Source organism: Vespa crabro, chromosome 4, assembly GCF_910589235.1.
Source record: "Vespa crabro chromosome 4, iyVesCrab1.2, whole genome shotgun sequence".
NCBI classification, from domain to species: domain Eukaryota; kingdom Metazoa; phylum Arthropoda; class Insecta; order Hymenoptera; family Vespidae; genus Vespa; species Vespa crabro.
The window spans coordinates 9,907,608-9,932,072 of record NC_060958.1 but is presented as its reverse complement, the minus strand read 5'-3'; the positions used below and the strand labels follow the sequence as shown (position 1 = coordinate 9,932,072).

The 24,465-nt window shown below is 32.9% G+C and overlaps 3 protein-coding genes across 5 annotated transcripts in view; 1 reads left to right on the top strand and 2 right to left on the bottom strand.

The window, feature by feature from the left end:
• LOC124423370 (trace amine-associated receptor 9) overlaps window positions 1–8,245 on the bottom strand; it is a 68,365-nt gene extending 60,120 nt beyond the window's left edge. The window contains exon 1 of one of the 3 annotated variants that reach the window (XM_046961014.1): window positions 8,216–8,245. The gene's annotated coding sequence lies outside the window, so the exon portion shown is untranslated. Of the gene's footprint in view, window positions 1–3,954; window positions 4,088–8,215 lie in introns of those variants that run through there. The other 2 variants (XM_046961008.1, XM_046961009.1) reach the window with 2 other exon arrangements.
• On the top strand, window positions 1,382–21,558 carry LOC124423369 (prominin-1-A). Its single transcript, XM_046961007.1, has 16 exons — window positions 1,382–1,534; window positions 2,277–2,657; window positions 3,682–3,737; window positions 3,987–4,162; window positions 4,802–4,989; window positions 10,711–10,806; window positions 13,350–13,552; window positions 14,793–14,894; window positions 15,099–15,234; window positions 17,794–17,964; window positions 19,017–19,116; window positions 19,459–19,653; window positions 19,752–19,974; window positions 20,108–20,407; window positions 20,475–20,633; window positions 20,763–21,558. The coding sequence occupies exons 1-16, from the start codon at window positions 1,504–1,506 to the stop codon at window positions 20,979–20,981; spliced, it is 2,736 nt and encodes a 911-aa protein (XP_046816963.1). The 5' UTR covers window positions 1,382–1,503; the 3' UTR covers window positions 20,982–21,558.
• Window positions 21,559–21,578: 20 nt separating this feature from the next.
• On the bottom strand, window positions 21,579–23,767 carry LOC124423371 (insulin-like growth factor-binding protein-related protein 1). Its single transcript, XM_046961018.1, has 4 exons — window positions 23,538–23,767; window positions 22,953–23,151; window positions 22,198–22,501; window positions 21,579–22,072 (listed from the first exon to the last, which is right to left on the bottom strand). Exons 1-4 carry the CDS (start codon window positions 23,747–23,749, stop codon window positions 21,903–21,905), a joined length of 885 nt encoding a protein of 294 aa, XP_046816974.1. The 5' UTR covers window positions 23,750–23,767; the 3' UTR covers window positions 21,579–21,902.
• Window positions 23,768–24,465: the final 698 nt, after the last annotated feature.

The following is a 24,465-nucleotide window of genomic DNA, read 5'->3' as shown; positions in this document are numbered from 1 at the left end:
TCATCCTTTATGAGCTATGTATTAAAGTTGAGAAGGTTCGACGACTGATTTTACGAAAGAGATAAAAAGAGGGATAGAAGAAGAAATAGACATTGAAAGAAAAGAGTATGAAAGAGATCAACGTGAAACGTTTTTCATTCGCTGATCTTCCTTCCTTCATGGATTATAGTTGACTCCGATGAGATTAAGGAAAATCCAGACAGCGTCTCTTCATTTCCATTGCGCGGAAAATAAACGAAAACTGTCCACAAGCTACAGTACTTTTCGAGGAAAAACTAGAACTTTCAACGGAATTATAGCTATTTATTCAAGTTACCTTTTATAAACCAAGTCAAAAAACACGAACATCCTTTTTACGAAAATCTCACCATATAATATCTGTTCTTCCGGAAAGATACGCAGATTCTTAAAAAAAAAACAAAAAAAATAGAAACTTTACTAGATTACTTTTCCACTATTTTTTAAGTATTTTTATTTTTATTATTTTCTTTTTTTTTCTTTTTTTTTTTTTTTTTTTTTAGAGTACGCAATATTTACGTTTCGAGCTATATTTCTGTTCTGTTTACTTATATTCAAATATAGAAAATTATTAAAATACCAAATTGCATACTATACAACGAATATTAAATATATTTCAATGTTATGTTAAATCCGATTAGATAATTGTAAAAATGAAGAACGTTCGCATAACAAAAAACGAACGCGTATAATTCCAAAGATTTTAGTTAAAAAGAAATCAATTTTTGTTTCCGATAGAATGGGGATAATTCGAATTTGAAGAAGTTCCATGTCATCATCTTCGCACCTAACTTCCTATCTGTTGCTTCCACTTCGACGTTTACTCTGTAACAGGTCACCTAATGCGATATTCTACGACGTAGAAACTGAAAGACCATCACCTTTTATCCAAAGCACGCGCATGAACACATAGAAACAAACTTATCTACACAGTACACACACATATGATCCGGATTACCCTCGAAAATCTTAGTGCTGGTATACCTAAGTAACGTATCGTAGTAACCCGGTTACTTCGCCGCTCGATTTCGATTTCTATTTCACGACTCCATCTCTTTTCTTATTCCTTTTCCCCTCTGCTCTATACTTTCTAGAAGTACTTATCCACCCTCTCTCGTTTCACACCCTAGTCTACTTATATACCTATATATGTGTGTATGTATATATGTATGTATGAATATATATGTATGTATGTATGTATGTATGTATGTATATATATATGTATGTATGTATATATATATATGTATGTATGTATCTCTCTCTTTCTCTCTCTCTCTCTCTTCCTCTCGATCCAAGCTAAGGGTTCGACAACATCGAAAGAGTTTGAGAGGCTTCGTAGAAGCCTCTGCGATTTCTGTAAAACGACAGTCAGCTCGTGGCTGTTCGACGGCAACCGTGTTGTCTCTCTTTTTCCGTGTTCCTTTTTATGTCTCTCTTGTCAGTCACGATCAGGACATTCGAGCAGAAACGTCAGCGAGGAGGAAAATGTCCAACCGGAAAATGGCCGTGATCCATGGCACGTACATTACTTTCTCATTTATTGTCCCTCTCTTTCTATTTTATTTTTCTATTCCTTTCAACGTATTTAATTCTAATTATCGATTTTGTCATTTATTCATTTTGCAAGTATTGTAGATATTTTTCCATACGATACGTCGTAAACACGTCGTACGACAAAAATTCATCTTATTAATCAGTTTTTTGATCTTTTCTCTCTCGTGTTTGACAGACCTTTTTCCATTTTGTACGTTTCTTTAAAGTTTCTTTATTTCCCCGCACTGCGGACAAATCCAATTTTCGCGAAAGATACGCCAAGGAGACTTCGAACGACAAACTCCCGATGAAAACAAAAATCAACGCGAAAGAGAAACGAACGATAAGAAGAGAAACTTTCATCGCTCTTCAACAGAATAAGAAAAAGGTCGAGGATCCAGTGAACTATTTTATATCTATAGACGGTGATCTCATGTCGGCGTTTGTTTTTGACGATTAGTTCGATCTCTTTTTAAGGCTACAAAGTTTTCTCTTTTCCTAAGTTTTTCTCGACAATAACGATAAAGGGAAAAACGGAAAAAAATATGAAAAATTGTTATACACAAATATTTGCTTTAAAACTCGCATTTTAAAATTTAATAAAAGCATTCGCTAAAATTCTATTAAAAACGTTCAATCTTTCGATTATTATTTCATCGAGTCGTTATTAATTAACAAAATCATAAAAATACAAACGAGATACACGTAATAATCAAATTCTACAGGAATCCTTCTCGTTATCGTTGCTATCTCGAACGTTCACGCACAGGATGATTCGACTGTAGAAGTCGACAATTCCGATGACAATTGTACTACCGATAACATCGTTATTCTAAATGTATCAAGCGAAACTCAACGGGACCAATTCGATGCTATGATGGACATATTGGTCGAAGATGGTACGAAAAATGGTACAAACGTATCTCACTTTTGGACTCCGTCAATTGCTAAGGATTGGGAAGATCAGGCACCGAAACTAAATTTCCCTAAAACAATCTCCGAAGAACGCTTCAAAATGGCCACTCTAAATCTTGACCAAGCACCATTCGTTTTTGATTTTCTACGAAGCGTTCTCTATCTCATTCATCCTTACGACGTACCGATCGGTAAAGTATAACACATGCGAACATCATTCGAAAATATTTTTCATTTTGTATTTAACTTTAAAAATAATCGATATGCATTCGTATGTAATTAGATAAATAAGTTACAAAACGAAAATATTTTCTATTAACATAAAAATACAAAATAAAAGAATTGAACACTTTCGTAAAAAGGAAAATAAATTTTTCAATTGTCATTAACCTAAAAAAAATGCGTGTATATATATATATATATATATATATATATATATATATATATATATATATATATATACTGCATAAGATCGGAATGATAATGAAAAACTTTAACGTAGGAATTTTATATTCTGCGCTGTCTACTTTCTATCAAAAATCACATCTCGAGATATTTCAATTTCAAACCTAGATCTTATCTAAGAGACAGAAAAAGAGAGAGAAAGAGATAAAAAAAGATATTTTACCGTGGCTTTCCTCGATCGACGCTTTAATTCTCTCCCAATGTTCCATTACGGAAAACGCGTATAGTGCATGCATACAAATGACTCGATAAATAAATTCGAATGCAATCGTATCCCACTATTACGGTTCGTTTGCAATTATATATGCTCATACGTATTGCTTTAGCCGTTGCTTTAGAATGGGAGTATAATGAACATCGATCCTACGCGAAATATTTTGTCTATACTTTTATATCAATCAAGAATATAGATTACCCTTACATATCACGATCGTAAAAAATAATACTATATGTATGTATGTATGTATGTATGTATGTATATACGTACAAACATAAATAAATAAATATTCTAAACATTTAAGTTCTCTAAGTAATATAAAATAAAATATTATCCTCGCATAAGTCAAACAACTTCTCTATCGTCTACGAATTCTCTTTTAGATACTTGTATATACATATGTGCATACATATTTTCTTTCATCGACAAAAGAAAAATATTTCATATGCAAATGTTACAAACTGACTCAAACATGTCTATTATTATCATTATAGATTTATAGAGCTTAAAATAGTTCATGTCTTTCTTCGCAGGTCTATTGATAGAAGCGATAGAGAACCGTATTACTACTTCCAAATTAATATCTGAGGTAAGTAGATTCCTGTCCTATATGAAATATGACTCATCAAAGATATTGACGAGAACGTCATGAGCGAAGTAAAGAGAGAGAGAGAGAGAGAGAGAGAGAGAGAGAGAGAGAAAAGAGACTTAGAAATTCGCGTACCCTCGTCATTTCAAGAACGAAAAGCAATTTCGTCGATCGTCAACGTCAAGATGTATAAAGACTATTTCCTAATGTTACGTACTACGTTGATGATGATTTTAACGATGATTGCAGTCGATGCACATCGAGGCGATATTCTTAGCAACAGTCGGTGTCTGCTGCATCATGGCCTGCATAGTACCTGGCACAGAACTCTGGTTCGCTTGTCGTCCAATTAGAGAGGATTACAAACCCTGCCGGCATCCGGAGGTCCTTGCATTTCTTCTTGCAGCTTTTGTCTTCGTACTCGGGTACGTTGAAGGAACCATATTCATTTTAAAGATATCCTGGAAGAGGGAGAGAGAAAGAGAGAGAGAGAGTTCGTCGTCCTTTATGGAAACGAATTTCTCTCGATCCCTTCTCTCTTACTCTATTCTCTCAGCAAATCTGCAATCAATGAAGAGGAATGGATTCAAATAAATTTCATCCATCTGCATCTATTCTATCCTTTACATTATCTCTCTTCCTCTCTCTTTTTCTCTCTTTGCATTTGCCTTCTTTATCTACATATATAGGACATAACTATAATTCTACGATTTATAAAAAGGATACTTATGTGTAATTTTATCCTATCTACTGAAACAAGGAACATCGATCAATATCTCTATCTATGGTTATATATACCGAATCAATTTCGGGTCTGTCCCAACACGATAGGAGTATATCTCCACGTACGAAAGTTTTCGATTTAACCAAGTTTTCTCGCCGGGCATTCAATTTTTCTCTTGCGAAAGGAAGTAAGTACTAGTAGAAAAGAAACATAGAGAGAAAAACGAAGAGAGGACCAAGGAAGGAAGGAGAAGCAATTTAGCTGTAGCAGACTCGACCTAGTAGATAGGCTCTTAACGTTTCACCATCGAACGATACAACCTTCGATACAATTTCCACAGGTCGTGCATGGTCACCATGATGGTCTCCAACGAAGCCGCAAGAACTGGAATCGAGAAACTTCCCATGGTCGTGGAAACGGCATTGCAGGATCTCGATAACTATCATCAAGATACAACGACACAACTACGAAAATGTCTCACCAGAAGTCTCGATGTCGCAAATGAGGCCATACTCGCGGACTTGGACAGTGAGTAATATAAAAATAAACAAAACAACTTCTCAAATCTTATTCCCGATTGCTTTTCAAAAATCGAATGGACTTAAAGTATTTCAATGAACAAAATAAACATTAAGTTTAGAGTTAAATGATCAAAATTAGTGACAATATTATATGAATCCAGAACCAGGATTTTCCACTTTTGAATGGAAGACATACTCTAAGTCTTGTCCAAGTCCTACTTGCTTAAAATTAAATTTCACACGTATGCACATAAAAGTATGCTACCTGCCTGCTTATCACTTGTATTTAAAAAAAAAAAAAAGAAAAAAGTTAAGCATTCACACAAGGAAAACACAAGATAAGGAAAAATGAGAAATAATATATTAATAACTAAAAATCCTGAACTGTATATTGATAACATATACTGATTGACTTATTTTAGAGTCTCCATGGTGTGATTTTACAAATCTCTTTGCTTTTTAGTAATAACTCTAATTGATTTTTTTTTTCTTCCTAAAACAATGACTCTACTCCACTTTTTTCTTTCAAAAACAATGACTCCATTGAAACGTTTTTTTTATTAACAAAATTTTTTATTAGCCAAATACTTAAGAATCAGTTATATAGAATCATTATTATTACACATCCAGTAATAATTATTATAGTCTGGAAAAAAAAACAATATCAATTGCGAAAGGAATTAGAAATTTTTCATGATTAATTAAGATTAGACGAAAATTTATGAATTCGTTTAATATTAACCTACCCACTCGATTAACGCGAGGAAATATGTTGAAATTAAAAATAGAATGCATTATTGATTACTATGCTCATATCCTATAAACATTATATAAAGATTAAGTATTTTATTAAATATTATTTGATAATGAGAATATATAATATTATAATAATATGTGAATATAAAACATCTAAACCATTTCATAATTAAACAAGAAGCAATCGAAATAATGTGCGAATTTCATATAATAAATCAGTCAACTGTAAATATACAATTACAGTCACCTGTAAATATAAAACATCAAAAACATTTTATAATTAATTAAAAAGCAATCAAAATTAATATGCAAATTTTATGTAATGAAGAAACGACCTATGGATATGAGAAATTTATAATTTTATTACTTTTTGAAAATGAAACATACATTAAAATAAAATATATATACACGCACATACACATGCATACAGAAAAAGAACAACCAACGAAGAATCGAATCATATTTTGTCAATTTAAGTGATACTTTCTGAAGCAGAAATCAACTCTATCTAGATCGAATATAAACTTCTTTAATATTTCAAATAAATAAAAAAAAAAAAAAAAAATAGTTGCAAAGTTGCATTCAAGTCTTAAATAATTAATTAAATCTTCACGTTATTATTTTGACTATTTGACTTTTTGTTAATTAGAAGATCCGAAAAACTTGAGAAACAAATCTATTTTACATAATGCATTCATAATCTTTATCAATTTATTTTTATGTCATATACTATGATAATATGACAAATCTTGAAATATTATTTTCAACACTTTCGTTAATACTCACTAATATATAAAGGGATATTTTTCAATATTAATTACATCACTTTGATTTAAAAAGAAAAAAATGCAGTGACTCAACTTTAATCCAAAGACTCGACCATACTTTAAAATGAAAAATTCACTCTATTCTAAAAAAAATTCAATGACTCGACTTTACTTTAAGAAAAAATTGCAAAAACTCTAATAATTAACTAACTGCAAAAACTTGACTCTAATCGCAAAGGTCCTAATTTCTCATGAACACGAGTGCGGAACATCGTAGCAAAAAGATGAAATGGTCCATCATCTCCATTCAGGATCAAACTGCTACTACTACACACTACTACGAGTAGTAGTATACGTGTCAACGTAGTAAAAGGGCAAATGGAATTTTGATAAGACCACAAGCCATTAACGAAGGGTTCAGCATGCCGATCACCTTTAAAAAATGACTTGTTGATAGTTGCCCTCTTAAGCCACAGTTTGTAGGGGGCCTCTTCAGCATATAGTCTCCTTTTTGTTTCATGTCCTAACCACTGCATTGGTTAAGAGACAATATACTGATTAATTTTAATAATAAGCTTATTTGTATGTACTTGCATACAAATACCAATAGAAAATATATGGTAACTGCTATCGGATATGTAGAAGTCCACAAACTGATTGAATATGATAAATAATAACCTCAAAATATTCAAAATATTATAAATATTATAATTATAGAATAAGATTAAATGTATATGTATATACATATATATATATATATATATATATATATATTATATATATATATATATATATATATATATAATAAGTATATCTATATATATAATGTGTAAATGTGTCTATATATTAGACATATAAATGCTATATATACTGAAAATTAATATAATATAAAATAGGATTAATAAACTAAAAATCCATAAATGATTAAATCTAACTTATAAAATACTATATATAATATAAATGAAAAACTAATATAAATGAAAAACTATATGAACCGGAATTAATAAAGTCGTAACAGGTCTGAACAGGTCTGAACAGGTCTTTAAAGTTGCTTAGATGAAAGAACTACATAATGCGTAATAGGGACAAACGTCGGTCGTGCCAAGATGAGTAATTCTTACATAAAGGAGGAGCAAGTTTTTCTCATTCTCATTCTCATTCTCATTCTCATTTTCTCTCTCTCTCTCACTCACTCTCACTCTCACTCTCACTCTTTATTAAGGATCTCGATATATATACTTAAAAGAAATAAACTTTCGTTTGCGTACAGAGAGGTTAGGTTAATATCATTTCTAGCGACTGTAAAATTGATTGCGTGCGTATGTATATGTGTGTGTGTGCAGGAATTGTCGATATGCGTACATATTCGTAAGAGGAATATCTATATATGTATGTGTAAATATATATATATATATATATGAAGACCGTATATAAGACGAAATTCAATCGAACATGACTAATTAATAAAAGATTATTAACTAGAGTATCGTTAATAGATGAGAAAAGTAACGACATCGCGATAATATAGGCAAGAAATTCTAAATAGAAAGCATTCCCAAAGAAACGCTAAGATGCCGATTTTATTTTCACGGATATCTTTTAAACGAAACGATGCCACGACTTGCGAACATTCATGCATGAAAATCGTATTTACGGCAATCGATTGATATATAAATGAAGGATGTACGTTAGAAAAAATTTATTAATTACCTGTAAATTAACGGAGACGACGAAGTTCCACTGCACTCGGTACCACGAAATAATTTAAAATGGCGGAATCATCGGTAACAAGGAGGCTAAGTCGAATCTCGCGCATGCGCAAAACGCTATCTGTTCAATGGCTGCCCGCGAAGTTTATAATTTTTCAATCTATTATATGGAAATAATGAAACATTAAAAATATGATATACGTACTTAAAAACTGTCTAAACGAATACTTCGTTCTAAATTATAAATTTTTCCATGAATTTTTAGAATTACAATTTTTATCGATTTTAATGATCAAGGGCTTATCTAAAAGATAAAGATTATTTTTACACAAAATTTTCTTTTCAAATTTTCGATACATACTTTTACATAAAATTTCAATACATACTGTGAAAATAACTTATTTTTAAACATGATTTGCGGAAAAAAAATCTAAAAATATAATCTTATGTAGAAATTCTTTATCTTTCATGAATGTCTAACTAAAGGTCTAACTAAATGTCTAACTAAAATTAGACAAAATTTATGACCATGAGAATTCATGACGTAAATTCTTGTAAACACATAAAAAGAGAACCCCATTAAGAAACAAAGAAAGAAGAACAAAAGAGATTCCACCTATTTATTTTTTTCTATTTGTCAGTATTTATTTTTAACTTGCTTGTACAAAGAGTGAAATTTTGTTCTCCCTTTCCCCTTTTCAAAACACGAAACAACGTGAAATTCTCGAAGGAAAGTATTTTCGGCTTTCTTTGTCTTTTTTTCCTTTCTTTCTTTCTTAATTCTACTTCTTTAAAAGCTTCCTTTCTTCTAACGATCTTACCTCGTTTCCGATTCTTCGAGTTTCATTTCGCCTTCCGAGAATCGTAAAATTTCTAGACGAAGCAAAAATGTACTACTATTCGGCTTTAAAAAGATCTATGTACATGTGTGTCTAGAAACAAGACAATTACGGTTAACACTCGCTTAACGCTCTCTCTACTTTTTTATTTGTTTTATGCAAATGTAATTCCAAATCGTGCGTAACTACACGCATACTAAACTAAGATACTATTTAAATGTTAAAGCAAAATATATTTATGTATAAAAGTAGTATCGTTAACTTTTAATGGAATATTTATTACAAAATGTTACATTATGAAAATTCAACTCTAGCACGTTTAATCGTACAATTACGGAATAAACCATAAAATGTAAATACAATCCTCGGCTAATTTTCAGTTTATTTTCCAAAAGTCATTCCATAGCTTCGATGAGATTGAATTTTTAATTTCGTTCGAACTTAGCTAGATCGTTTTCCAGTGGCTAATATTATACGTGGAACGAAGTAAACGAGAGAGCAAACCCAAAACTACTTTTAATAGAGCTTTAATGGAATCACCTTAAGATCAGACCTTTCTCTGATAATTTTGTCGGAAACATAAGTAATTAAAAAAAAAAAAAAAAAAAAAAAAAAAAAAACGATAATTCATAGTGGAATAGAAGGTAAATAGAGACGCGTGTAAGGAGATTAACAGTAAGGATAATGCAATCCAAAGTGCTAAGTCATAATCCAATACTCAAATCCAAGTCGATATACACCACTTTACTTGCATCGAAGGATTATCGGAGCATTATAGGTACGAACTCTATCGTCTAATGAACGTCCATCGAAAGCAGAAACGCATAGACGTCTAATGAAAGCTATCGACAGTCTGTAATCGTCGTGTAATGGGCCCATCGACGGGTACGTTAACAACCCTTCGCAAATTGCGATCGTTAGCATAATGCAGCCGCCGACATTACCTACGGCGTTTGCCACAAAGCCCTATGCAGCAATGTTGTCATCGACTTTCGATTTTCCATCTCCCGGAGATAGACATATCAAGACTCTCATACTTGAGTATACGTATACAACATTTACTATGTAGATATGTAGTACACAACTGTCTATATCTTATCTATGCCTTATACCTCAACGGTAATGATAAAAATTCTTCGTAAACAGCCTTCTTTCAATTTTTATATCCTTTGTTAGACCTTTCTTATTAGCTATTTCGACGTAAATAAAATAACAAGTAAGAAATTTATGTCAAGGAAAGAAAATTGAAATGTTTTTTATACGTACAATTTTTCATCCGAAGTTTGTTGGTAACAATGTAACCATAGAAATATATGGTATTAATTAATGACCAATGAATGAAAGATTCTCTCGAAATATCGAACCATTACCTAGAAGGACGACCAACGACCGAGAATTCCTATCAGATGGAGATAACCAGTAATGGTTATGAGAAGACATAAATTATCAGGTCCACTAGGGATGAGAGATATAAGATTTATGATTGTTCCCATGCTACGTTATATCGGTTATTCGAGTCCTTTCCTTGAGAGAATCAAATATTGTTTTTTAAATATGTCTCTTGTCAATAAAAGAAATTGCCAGTAGTAAAATCTATGATAAATTGGACTGACGAAAGAATATTATCGCTATGTTTTTCTCGTTCTTATTGTTACAGACGTGGAAGAACTACTTGGGAAACCAGTGCAAGCAGAACTCTCTGTCGAAACGGGTCTTGATGTAGCATTAGATGCGCTCATGGATCTAGCAAATGGTAATAGAATTATAAAAATAATAATAATAATAATAATAATAATACGTATGTTTTTCTAATGATAAAAAGGTATTATCCACTTTTCGCATAAAATACAACATTCTTCCATATTTTCTCATGATTTATAAATATCCCTCTCGTAAATCTATGCAGGTATTTACAATCTTCAAAAATTTTTTAGAGACTTATAAAACGTCTTTTCATTGAAAAAGAAACTTATTCTCGAAGAATAATTGGCATTAACCAAAGTGTTCATAATACATATACATACATACATACATACATATATATATATATATATATATATATATGCATATATGTATATATATATACTAGTATATTCGTTCAACAAAGTCGAAAGACACAACGGCACCAAAGTGTTTGCATATTCATAGTTCTACGATATACACTTGTACGTATATACGCCCGACGAAACACATATATTAATTTATACGACGAATGCTCTCATATACGGAGAAACGACTATGTCATTCGCTTATTGCTTCACGCATCAAGGAAAACCCTTTCGAAATCGGAATTATTCGGCGAATATTAATAATCCTATACGTGTGTATATATATATATATATATATATATATATATATATATATATATTTATATATATATATGTATGTATGTATATATGTATGTATATTTTATCTAAGAAAATTCATCAGATCTTTTACGAAATCTTTTATTTTCGGTGTTCCTCAAAGATCAAAGCAAAATAGATATTGCGATCTCGTTTGGCATTAACGAGATGTAAATAACAGCCTCCAACTGTAAATCGATTATTATTAATCTCCAACTCTCAAACTATGCATACATCTGTACTATCTATATACGTTATACGGCTATATCTTCAATTATAGCGTATCCCGAACACTGATACGAATGGTATCGATGCTAATTCCTAATGAATGATTTATCTCTATAACTCCGAACAGGAAACCCTTTAAACGTCATTACTGTACTAGTTTGAAACCCAAGCGTATCTTTAATTTCAGCGTAGCTGACCATGTGCATACCAATGCAAGAAACTTCTATCGTACGCGAAGTAGACTTATTGTTAGTTGGACACGATGCACCTTAATTTTCGTGTATAATTAAATCGTAACAATTATAAGTCATTAGTATAATATATATGAGAAATTAGTATAACATATATATTCACTTCACTACTTTGTTGTATGACTATCAAAATTAAAGAACCTTTCTTGTTTTCAGTAGTCTGCATTCGCGAAAATAAAATGAAAATTTTTTACTCTATAATAAATTTTCATAACACGTAATTAATCGAACGAAATTAAATTATGACGTACCGTTTATGTTTTTGTAATTTAACTTCAATAATAAATTTAATATAAATTAATTGTAATTTTATTTAAATTTCTTAAAAATATTTTATTGTCGAAGTTTCATAGTTCCATAAAATGTCTCTGTGATTTCTGAACATATTAATTTTGCTACGATGTTTTAATTACTCGAAATATATACATAAATTCTGCAGTCTTTCCAAGCAGCGTTTAACCAAAGTCAGATATCTGTATGTATGTACGTTTCATGAACGCGTTTCAAGGAGAAAATGTAAACGACAGGTCGTGTAAGAGACACACGTTTTGCCACAACGCGGTTGGTTAAGGCGCTACGAGCGTGTGCAGCAGGTCTTGAAGAGAACTCCAGACCGTTAAGTGACCTCCTCGACCTAGAGTGTCACTTAGTCACTGCACCGAGTTACTAACTGTATACTAACTAAATTATAACGTGCTACCAGAACTACGCTTTCCTTTAGACCGCTACGTTTAAAGTCTTGCGTACTTGAGCACGTGTCTACATGCGTATGTATGCATATACGTACATATCTATTTATGTATATATGAGATTTTACACTTCGAATTATAGAGTCCAAACTTGTTCGATTTTACTTACTTACCTAAGCTATCAAAAAAATTGCAACGCAATATCGCAATTTACTAGAATGCAAATTTTCACGAAATTTTATCTCAAGAATTTAAGATCAAGGGTAAGAGATGATAATTAGACTCTCAGCGTCTTACCACTGCACTTTTTAATTATGATAATAATATTTTCGATAATGATAACACCGTAGACTTTACAAACATTTCCTTGCATAGATATAACTCGGGTCGATAATAACTACGGAAAATTTCTTTTTTCATTAGATCAATTTTCATAATAATTTAATTCTTTCAAAGGCCCTTAATGATCCTATTGACGTACCCATTCTTGATACAGCTCTAAGTATTATTACAATAAGAAAATTCAAATAAAAAAGAGGAAAAAGTTTTCAAGAAAAATAAGCCAAATTGCACGTTAAAGTAAAACGAATCGTTCGATTATCCATGAAATCAATGGTCTTCTAGTAGTTACGTAGTTCGATTAATTCGATGAATTCGACTTACCTCTCTCTTTTTATCGAACATATTGCCAAAGACATTATACTCCACCATCGGAAAAGAGAAAGAACGAAGCAATGTTTACGTCAGTGGTCCATCTAATAGAAATTGGATTCGATGTTTCAGCTAGTCAAGAACTATCGAACAGAGCAGAATCATTACTGAAGGAAGGAGAAAGAGCACGCGACCTCGGGACGCAATTGGATCGAGAGACCGACGTGATACGACGCGATTTAGAAAGTGCCGTTAAAGCGTGCTCGGTTCAGGATCGTCCTCTCTGCTCCGTCATCGACCCTTCTGGCTTACGTCTCACGCTGCGCATGGAACAAGTAAATAAACTTTATCAAGAGCAGCCACCTTCTCGTTTCACCTTTACCCTTCCTTTTTTTACCGATATAAACGTAGAGATTGAAATTTTAGCACTAGCTTTAGTTCCCTTATTCTCATCGCACGTGAAAACTCGATAATGAAAAAAATTTTCGTATTGTTACAAAAAACAAAATCGATTTAATTGGTACAGGTATCTAGCTGCATACATATTAATAGTTCAAAGTCGAAAGGCTGCACTGTGGGAACGTGTAAAGAGTTCTTTTATTCGATCGTTAATTTAATAAAAATATATTAAATTATATGTTTTTTCTAAACTTAATGAATATTCTATTGTCTTGCAAATAAGTATTATAACAAAAATTCTCGTCCTTGTTAAGGGTTAATTTAATAAATTATAAAGTTATAATTGAATAAAGTATATTCCTTCCGAACGAAGTAAAAGCGAACTACGAGATATACGTTCAACAAGTTTGTTAATTTCGAGAGATAAGTTTTCCTACAAGAAATTAGTAACAAAGAACATAAATAATGTTGTCTTGTGAATTTATTAACGAACTCGCTTATTTGACAATTATTTTTTACTCGTTATAATTACAGTCTTTTTCCACTTTTTTATTCTCGCTCTCTCTCTCTCTTTTTCTCTCCCCATATATATATATCTTTCTTTTATTTGTATCAACGAAACGAGAAAAGAGAGAGTTGCATTCCTGAGAAAATCGAATTGAGAATCAGGAAGGCTGAAAGGCAACGTCCAAAATGGATAAAGGCTTTATCCGCAGTTGGTAACGCGGACTAGGTAGAGACAATAGGATAAACGCTTAACTACGTGGGACAGGCGAGACTAGAACAGCCAAAACTTTTCAACAGCTCCAGCAGCTCCTTTCCTGCCTCTTTTTTTTTACGAATATTACTATTCCACTATGCACGAAAATAAGCACGCTCATTACGATCCTCCTCATTTCTTTTTTTTTTTTTTTTTTCGTCGACCGAACGCATTCACCTTATTTTATTCGAACCCAAAAGAAAATGATAATGGCCTAAAATCGAGCCCACGATGCTTATCCTCGAAACGAGAGATCCTCTATCAGAGATATTCCATATAAAGGAAAATGTAACATCATACATTGCGGTGAAAAATATTCTACACGTGTCATACTGTGATCCTGCTTTTCGTTAAAAATTATTATCTTATTGCTCTCCTCTTAATTTGTCCTATTTTATTCCCGAAATGGAATGTAGAAGCTTATCGAGAGAAAAAGAGACAGAAAAGAAGGGATTTTGACGGTCTCATTCTTTAAGCTGGAAAAGAAGAAAAGAGGATTGTGTCTTTGTCAAAATGCCGTAAGTGTATCGACCATTTTAAAGTAGTAATTCGAAAATGGAGTCGAAAGGGAGTAATGCGTATTGGTTTCGATAGGAAAAATATTCATGACAGGATTTTCTCATGATCTTTCGTTTTAAATATTGTAGACAAAAAAATATATAATTTTTATACATAATTGTCAATTTTTTATACATTTCTCATTAATCTTGTGAATTTTTCAGCTTCTAAGGGATGATCGTATTCTACGTTTACGTGGTAGCAGCAGAGAGAATCTCACGGAGGTTGGACGTCAAGCACGCGGAGAGTACCTCTACGTGCCTCATTACATCGCCAGAAGTACCTTGGATGCGAGAAATCGTAGGTAGAATAATAAAGTCATTTGGTTGACAAGAATTCAACGTAAGTGAAGGGATCCATTAACTTCTCAATATAATACTCGTTGTTTCCCTTTCATCACGATATACCAATACAAAATACAATGGAACACGTTTATCATTTAGCCAAAGATAAAGCGAAAAATTAACGCGAGTAACTGCCATGAAATCGAAATATTTTATATAAATTAACTGTTCCGAACAGTAAAATAATTAAAAAGAATAATTAAATATGGTCGAATACATTCATGTATTATTTGAAATATCATCAGTCATATAATAGATAAATTTTTGAAAATCTACGATATATATTATTTACATAATGAATCTCAAAACGTGTTACGTTGTCATTATGTATTCCTATTACGTGTACTCGAAATTAAAATTATTTTCTAATATACTTTGGAATAAAAATATTGATACGATTTCCACGAATCAATGGAAAAATAAAACGCTTTAAGTGAACGGTCATCAAAAAAGATTATAAAAACGGATCACCGAGCAATTACATGAAATTTTACTGTAGAACGGCAAATCGAAAGGAAAGATACGATACTTCAAACGCTTATAGAATTTTACGAACCGTTTCAGCTTTCCCATGCTCTTCCTTCCTTCAGAACGTATTATTCTATTTTTATTATATACTTACTGACGATAAAGGAAGAAAACGTATAAAAACTTGACCACCAACTTTTGTATTATATCTTTTAAATTCCACTCCATTTCGAATACCTGAAACGGTTAGTTGACTTATTGTTTACAAACAACGACTATGGTATAAAAAAGAAAAGGAAAAAATAAAAAAGAAAACAAATGACATGGCTACGTGAAAGTATCGTAAAGCACATTTGCTGCGATTAAAGCGTAACGAATATCGGTAAATCTTGACTTCAGCTCCCTTATTCTTCGTTCTTTGGCGTAACATCTCACATATTTCACAACATATTTCACAGTCTTAATAAAAAGTAAATAGGAAAAAATCTCGTATAAAGAAGGAATCAAGAACTTTTTTTCACCCTAAAAAGTAAATTTTGATAGATTTTTTTTTTTAATGCGTATATTACGCTCAAACTTTTTCTCAGCTAATAAGTAATATCATTTCGAGTTCTCCCTAAAATGTCGAATAATCTGAAAATAAAAATAAATCGTACCATCATCTTCCGATTGAATTTTTTTTTGAAAAAAAAGAAAATAAAGAACGAAGGAACTCGATCAAATCATCGAATACGTATAAATGAAGATATCTTCGGTAAAAGATTACTTCTTAAGATTCCTACAAATGGTATCAAGCATTTTCCTGGAAAAAAAAAAGAAAATAATAAAAACCAAAATAAAAAAGAACGCTTTCGCTATTCCATTTTCAAGAGGAAGCGTCAGCGTTTCTTCCCGTACAATAATGGGAATAAAACCATGAAAAAGGAAAAGAAGAAAAAGAAAAAGAAGAAGACGTACTAAAAAAGAAAAGAAAAAAGAGAGAGAGAGAGAGAGGGAGACAGAGAAGAAGAGAAGGAGATATCCACCCTCAATAGACAAACGAAACGTGGTAAATGCCCGGAGCAAACAGCGTCTCGTTTCTCGCGAAGATCGTATACGGTTGAACTCCCCCATGGTGGCATCCGTTCAAACTTCGCCGATGGGGATCGGTGATTGATGCCATGGAAGGACAATGTTGACGGTTGCTGGTGTCTCACTGTGTCGTGGACCTGTACATCGACTGACTCTTCTTTCGGTTCTTTCCGTGGTATCATCCAATCTGGATTCAACGACCTTTTCTTTCTGCCTTTCTTTCTCACTCACTTTCTATCTTTCTCTCTCATTCTTTCTCTTCTACTTAAACCATGAGCAATAGAGAGGTGACGGTGACACCCCACCGTCTAATGTGAAATCCATATCGTGTTCTATTAACCCTAAAGATAAAGATGATGGGTAACAAAAACAAGAAAAAAAATAAAGAAGAAGAAAAGGCTTTCGAGATATTCGAGATCGAGCGTCCATTACTTTCTCGGTATAGAAAGTACGCCAAGCTCGAGGATCTCGAGCTTCGTTCGAAGAGAACAATGACACTCGCGGAACGGCGTAATTCGTCGTTTATTATTCACCTTCTGTGCTTGATCGTCTTAATAAATCTACGAAGCTTCGAGAAAATTACCGACTAAAGGCCGCTTCTCCTTATTGAGACTGTGAAATACGATTGAAGTAAAGAACGCATGACCAGTCACGTTATTTTTATTGCTCTTCCCATAATACAATGGCATTTCACCTTTCTCGATTCCTTTTCGTCCCTTTTCAAGCACGATGAATGGATCCCAGAAATAATGAGCTATGATCGTAAAGTTTGTGAGTATTTTTAATTGAGGAAACGTAATCGCTGACACATTGAAAAATTCAATATTGGCGCTGTTGAAAAATTAATGATATTTGCTTATTTTAATTTCCAACGTGGAATTAAAGAGAATAAAATGAAATTAATAAGTAACGGGAGGAAGAAAGTTATCGTAATTCAGGAATAAAAGGGAAAATTTCTATGATATTTTGTCGGCAGAGATTCGCCATGAGATCAGCGGTGCACGTGCCAGGATTTTCCAAAAAACACGGAATATGGAAGCTAGTAGCACGGAACTTTCGAAACAGCTCAAATCTGCAAGGAGTATTGCGGATTATGCGATACCCTACGTCATCGCATTCGAACAGATTAGGTGGCTCGTTGGTCTCGGTACGTAACGGTACATATTCTGTTAAATTTCCCTGCAAATTTTTATCCTTGTAACGATATCACGACTCAGTCGCATAAAATACTACCTACTTTCCTCCTTACGTTTCCCTTACAAAAGAGATTTACCATTTTTCCGCGCAAAGTATATCATGTGGTTATACCTACCACAAGGTACAAAGTTGGAGCCGTTTTAGCAATAAAAAGAAAGAAAAAGTTCTACCTTTATTCCTTCAAAATAACATTTAAATTTCACAATAACCGCTTATCACGGCTCATTTTTCTTTTACCATTACCAACGTCGTAGATATTTTTATGAAAGTCCCTAAGAATCGTACGTCTAAGACGACAAATCGAAGCAACATTATGACGAATAAACCAATTTCAAAGTTTCTCCGTTGAATCGAACAAGCTAAATCCTTCATTCCTCAGAAATAAGTTTTGTCACCCTCGAAGCACCCTTCAAAATATACGCCACTATACACTGATTTATCCCACACTTAAGAGCGCCCACGTGAACCTTGGCAACTGTTAAAGTTACCGACGTACTTCTGACTCCGGCAGGATTCAATTTCATTCTGTACCATGGTCTACTTTTCTATTTTTTCGATCTTTCACTCGTTCAACTTCTCCATCTACTACTTCCAAACTATCAAAAATGCCAAAAGAAAAGAATACGAGTTACAATAACAATAACAATAACAACGGTAAAACAGAGCCTATATTACTTATTTGTCCAAGAGACAAGAAACGAAAGGACATTATTGTTTAGCGTTAAAAAAGAAAAAAATTCATTTTCTTTGTTCTCTTAATTAGAGAATGTTTAATTATAAGTCTCTAGAACAAATTTATTTTCTCAAAGAGAATTCGCACGTCCTATTTTATGAAAAGCACACGTCTTTTCTCCATGGAAATGAACGTGAATCTCATGTAAAAAAACAAATCATTCCTCCGGATGCAACGTCAAACGTTTTCGCGATAAAACATTGCGTAGGAGGCGAATGTCCGATATCGAACACAGAAAATAATAACCGTCCTTCGATTTTGTCGGACAGGTACTTTTCTCTGCATTTTACCCGTCTGGCTATTATTACTCGCAGCTCTTCGTTGCCATTGTGGATCGTCCGAGGGTAAAGTGCGACCGACCCTCTTGTGGTAAGTATAGAAATAAAATTTTTCAGAAACATCAACTCAAAGTTATTACTTCTGTTAAATTCCTAAGTTCAATAAAAAAAAAAAAATCCTTCGAACGAAAGGTCCTAATCCCATATAAATTCAATCTATAAAATGGAAAATTTTCCAAGAGACATAAATAAAAATGATTGACTCATTAATAAAACAATTAGATCTAAATAAACCGATTAACGATATATTAATGAAAAAAAAAAGATTATAACAAAAAAGTTTTATAACAATATTAAATCCTCTTAACAATACTTTGCTTTATCTTAACTATTGGAAAATAGATTGCTAAGAGTACTTTCTATCGGATTTCAGTACTGTGTTTACGAGCTCCTTCATTTCGATCGCTTTATGGGCGATATTCGTAGCAGGATTAGCGTTATCTGGTCACATGGAGATGTTACTCTGCCGACCACTTTACGATCCTGAATATCGTACGTTAGAGGCCGTTTTGGAAACCCGAACCTTCCTCGGAAGAAGATTGAGCGTGTCTTTGAAGGATATGTTCGAGTGAGTTACATGATCTTAATGAAACGAAATACGATCTACCTTCTAAAGAGAAAAATTCATATATACAAATAAATATTAAATATTCCGTTGTTCTATAGAAAGTGTGAAAAGAACGAAGCAGCGTATCCTGCGTTTCGACTTGATCGTACGATGCAATTAGAGCAACTTACAGAACACTGGATGTGGACTGGTTTGTCTAGGGCAAAGTCAAAATTAAAAGTCGACTTAAAGGGTCTCAAGATATTAACACCTGGCTTGCAACAACGACTTCAGAATCTTCTATATGCTTGTGGACCAAATCTTACGGAACATAGAATTATGGTACACTAAATTTGTTAATTTCTTAATCGTTGTTATTCAAGAGAAAACAACGAATAAAGCTAAAACTTACGTACGAAATTGAATAATCGATTAAACGAATCTACTGAAATAATATACGTTTACGTTGTAACAGATACAAGGGCCAATTTTAAGCAAGGATCTAAATGCTTTGTCCGATCAACTGGATAGTATAGCTCGTCAACTTAGCGATAGAAGCGTCGCTCGAGATTTGCAAATTATTGGCTCTAATATGAGAGACCTTACGTCGCGAAGAGTGAAGCCACTGATGAAGCTACAAGATAATCTGGTTTATCAAATAGCCATATTGGAATTACAACTGCTACCACTTCTACGACAAGTCAACCAATCCATTTCGCATTTAAAAACAATTCAATATTATATTGATAATCAGGGAGATAAAATTGCCCAATTGGTAAATAAGTAATCTTTACTTATTTCCTATTTTCTTAATCGAAACAATATTTTCTGTTTGTTTTCAGAAAGGAAAAGCATTTACAAATCGATTAAATAATTATTTAGATCAATGGAGAACTCACGTAATATCGGAAATGAATAGCGGAGTTTCAAAGTGTCAACCATTATGGGAAATATTAAAAGGAATGAGGCTTCTTTTGTGCAATCACATTTTAGGCCCTCTAGTACGTCACGATAATAAATGTCAAAAATATGAAATATTTTATATCTTCTTCGTACGAAGGTTCTTTACTGTTCTTTATTCTTTCTTTCTTTTTTCTTTTTTTTTTTTGTTTTTTTTGTTTTTTTTTCAGGACGGATTCTGGTTTGCTACGTTGATAAGTGCGCTTATTATGATTGTCAGTACACCAATTGCTCATATTTTATCTTTGGTATATCGAAGACCATCATTTTCGAAGAAGGATACGTCTTTATTATCGATGAGATCGTTAGTTTTACTTCGTTATATATACTATCATCCAGAAGTTGTTTTTATGGCACAGCCAACTCATCTGCTTTTTGTCGTTTCATGAAAACATCGATTGTTTTATTCCCTACTTCCCTTGCTTCATTCGATCCCTTCAAACCTAGCATACATTATACGAGCGAGCAAGTACATAGTATTGAACTGCGGCTTTTGATCGATCTCGAGCACTCAAAACCACTGAACAAATTAAACAAATTCAAGTAGTTCAAGCTTGTCGAGTATGCTTTGATAGCGTCTACTATTGAATAATTTTAACGCATCCGACAAAGAAATCATCCGCGGTATTACTCATCGATTTGAAAATATTAATAACAATCGAAAATTAACATCTCATTTCGTTACTATGTACTATAATTAAATTTGTTTGTAAAACATGTTTAAAAAAAATCTGCTAATCAAAGACAAAACATTTTAAAAGTTACACATTATTTTTATACATTGCAACTTACTTTTTATCCAGAGAAAGTCCAGAAACTGTGGTGATAGACCGCGAGACATGGCAAAGTCCAGAGTAAGTATCTAATTACAATCGAAATTTTATACGCAACATTAATCATGATTTAAAATCTTTCAGAACGACGCAAGAAGGATGGTGACGAGCGCAGAAGGAAATTCAATTTTTTTAAAATAAGGATACGATTGCTTCGATTTTAAAAATGCTGCTGACATTAGATAATATTTATTTATATATTCCTGAACCCGACAAATAAATAATAGTCGGGTGATAAAAATGAGAAGTTGTTGTGGTGTAAATGTGTAAAGCGATACCTATGAATGATAGTTTCATTTTTTTTGAAAACATTGATTCGATCATTTGCACGATCGAAAAAGAAATATTTAATACGATAATGATTTTTTCCAGACGAACGTGATTAATGTTTCTCCTTTTCCCTTAATTCCATTCTAATCCGCTTTCCACTTTCCACCACAATCGAACTCACTTTTTCTACGGAACGTAATCAGGACCTTAAACCATCGATACGAAAGAAGCTGCGCCTGCCTGTCCTATCGAATTATTGGCAATGCAATGATACGTCCCAACGTGTTCTTTAGTCAACCGTGGCAGTTGGAGCCAAGACGTTCTCGTCAAAGATTTCGAATCTTGATCACTTTGTACAGTGATGACATGGTCCTCACCTTTAAACCCAAATCATAAAAATAAGAAAAAAAAAATATCTACTTCTGATATCAACTTCTTTTCTTCTTTATCTTGTAAAGTACCCGTATCTTTCGAACAAATAAAAATCATAATTATCGCTTACCTGTTAGTTTGAGAACCTTCTTTCCATCAGGAGAATGAAACTCCCAGAAAATATCAGGTACTGGAAAACCTTTAGTCTCGCAAGCAAGGAGAACACGTTGGCCAACACTCGAGACGACATGTTCCGAGTAGGAAACGATCCATGGTCGAGTTTGGCAAGGACCAAGATGCTGTAATTTCAAAGACAAATGATTCTTGAGCTTCATCGCTTCCTCATGAAGAGCGCATGGTGTTTCATAAGTCACTTCGTCGCTACCGCATGCTGGTGTCTGCTCCATGCAGATACAGATCGCTTCAGCTTCATCCTAAATCAAAAGAAAATATCGTATGTAATACAACGTTCGAAGGGAATCGATGAAAAATCAAAGACCATACGATAAGAAACTAACAAAAGCTTTTCTCTCTCATTGTATCCAATCTACTTAATTATTTGATTGCGCGAGATCTCTTATATTATATCGAATTATATCCGATCTGCTTGATTATTTGATTGCACGTGATACTACATTCGACGCCCACGAAACGCAACAAGACGAGATTACTTTCACTCGCGAGAATGGATCAGATAAGTTCGTTGAATTAACGTTAACGTAGGTAGACAACTTGCATTAATATCGCAAGTTTATTGTGCAATATCGTGATAGTTTTCCGGCTTTAGATTTCAAGAAAATTACAAAATTATAATCGCATCGTATAATTATTGTACAAATTATCAAAGGAATTATGAGAAACAGGCGATGCAAATAAAAGCTATACCTCTTCCTGAAGATCGGAACGTAATTGGCAAAAATAATTCCTCGCACAGAGGCCATCCTTACGGCTGTTAGCGTTAAGTTCCGGGATACTCGAATTCCAACAGGGCTCTCCGCCAAGACGAGCGCATATACCAGCTTTGCAGCATCCGCAAGGATCCGATACGGAGCCCAAGAGACACTTTGACGAATTTTCCGGGCATCTATATGTGCATACAAATTCGCTATAGAAAAAATCCTTATTTTCCTGTGACACTGTCAGACTAATTCGAATTACTTATTTTTTAACGATATCCTTGTATACTTCATCATCATCAAAAAAAAAAAAAAAAAAAAAGGAAAAGAAAAAAAGGATCATGCAGAAGAACAGGATCACAAATATTTAATATCAAAGATAAATAAGTACATAGTCGATATTTGTGAAATTTAACTCCTTATTTTAATTCTAATAATAATTTAATTAACGCTAATACTGCTGCAAAGTAACAATATGCGGATAGTTTTATACGATTTTAACATCAAATATATCGTTTAATATTTTCATAAATATATTAATACCTACGTATGCATACATATATTACATAGATACCTGTACTCCCCGCACTCTATGCAACCCGGTAATTTTGTATCTTTCAATTCGTGCGACTTTGAATCTTTCACCAACGCTCCAAAAAGTAAAGGACTTAAGTCGAAAGTAACCGAAGCGCGAACTTCTTGATGCGAAGGTAACGTCGCAAGGAGTAACAAGAAGCAAAAGAAGGAAGACGAAGATGACAATGGAAACGCTCCGTTGCGCGTCATTTCGACGACTGATGCATGATCATGATAGCGCGTCACCTCGTTAAGATGAAAGTAGAGGGAGGCGCGAAGTTACTCTCGCAGTTGACGCAATTAAATGACAAAATAATTGTGTCAAACGATACGAATCTTTAAATATTTTTAACCTCTGACATTATATTATTTTATAGAATTTTAATCATACATTAAAATAAAAATTAATAATGTACGAATCTTCTTATTTTAATAGAAACTACAACATTGGAATTTGAATTATTATTCCAATATTCCTTGTCATTGTCCATAATCGAAATTTCTATGTCAGGAATAATGCTAGCTTGAAGATATACTAGAATCATTCTTGTGACGTTTACAATTAATCCATCATTCCAAAACTGACACTTTGTCTTCTAATTACAGTATACCCTGTGCATCGATCAAGTTGTTGCAACAAAGCAATAGAAAAGTACCTGCGCGATAAGTAATTTAACTCTTAGTCATCGAAGTTCAGAATATTGCCAAGCATTTATGATTTACAAGGCATTTTACAAAGGTATATTGGGATATACCTGGCATGACCCAGCAGCTGCTATTTAAAAAGAAATCTCAGCACAAATGATTTATTGATATTTATACAATGTACATATGAAATATAAACTTCAAAAAAGGAATAATTTCTAAGTAATGAACTGTTATTTTAGTCTCCGTCTATTGTTGTACAAGCGAAAGCAATATCGACA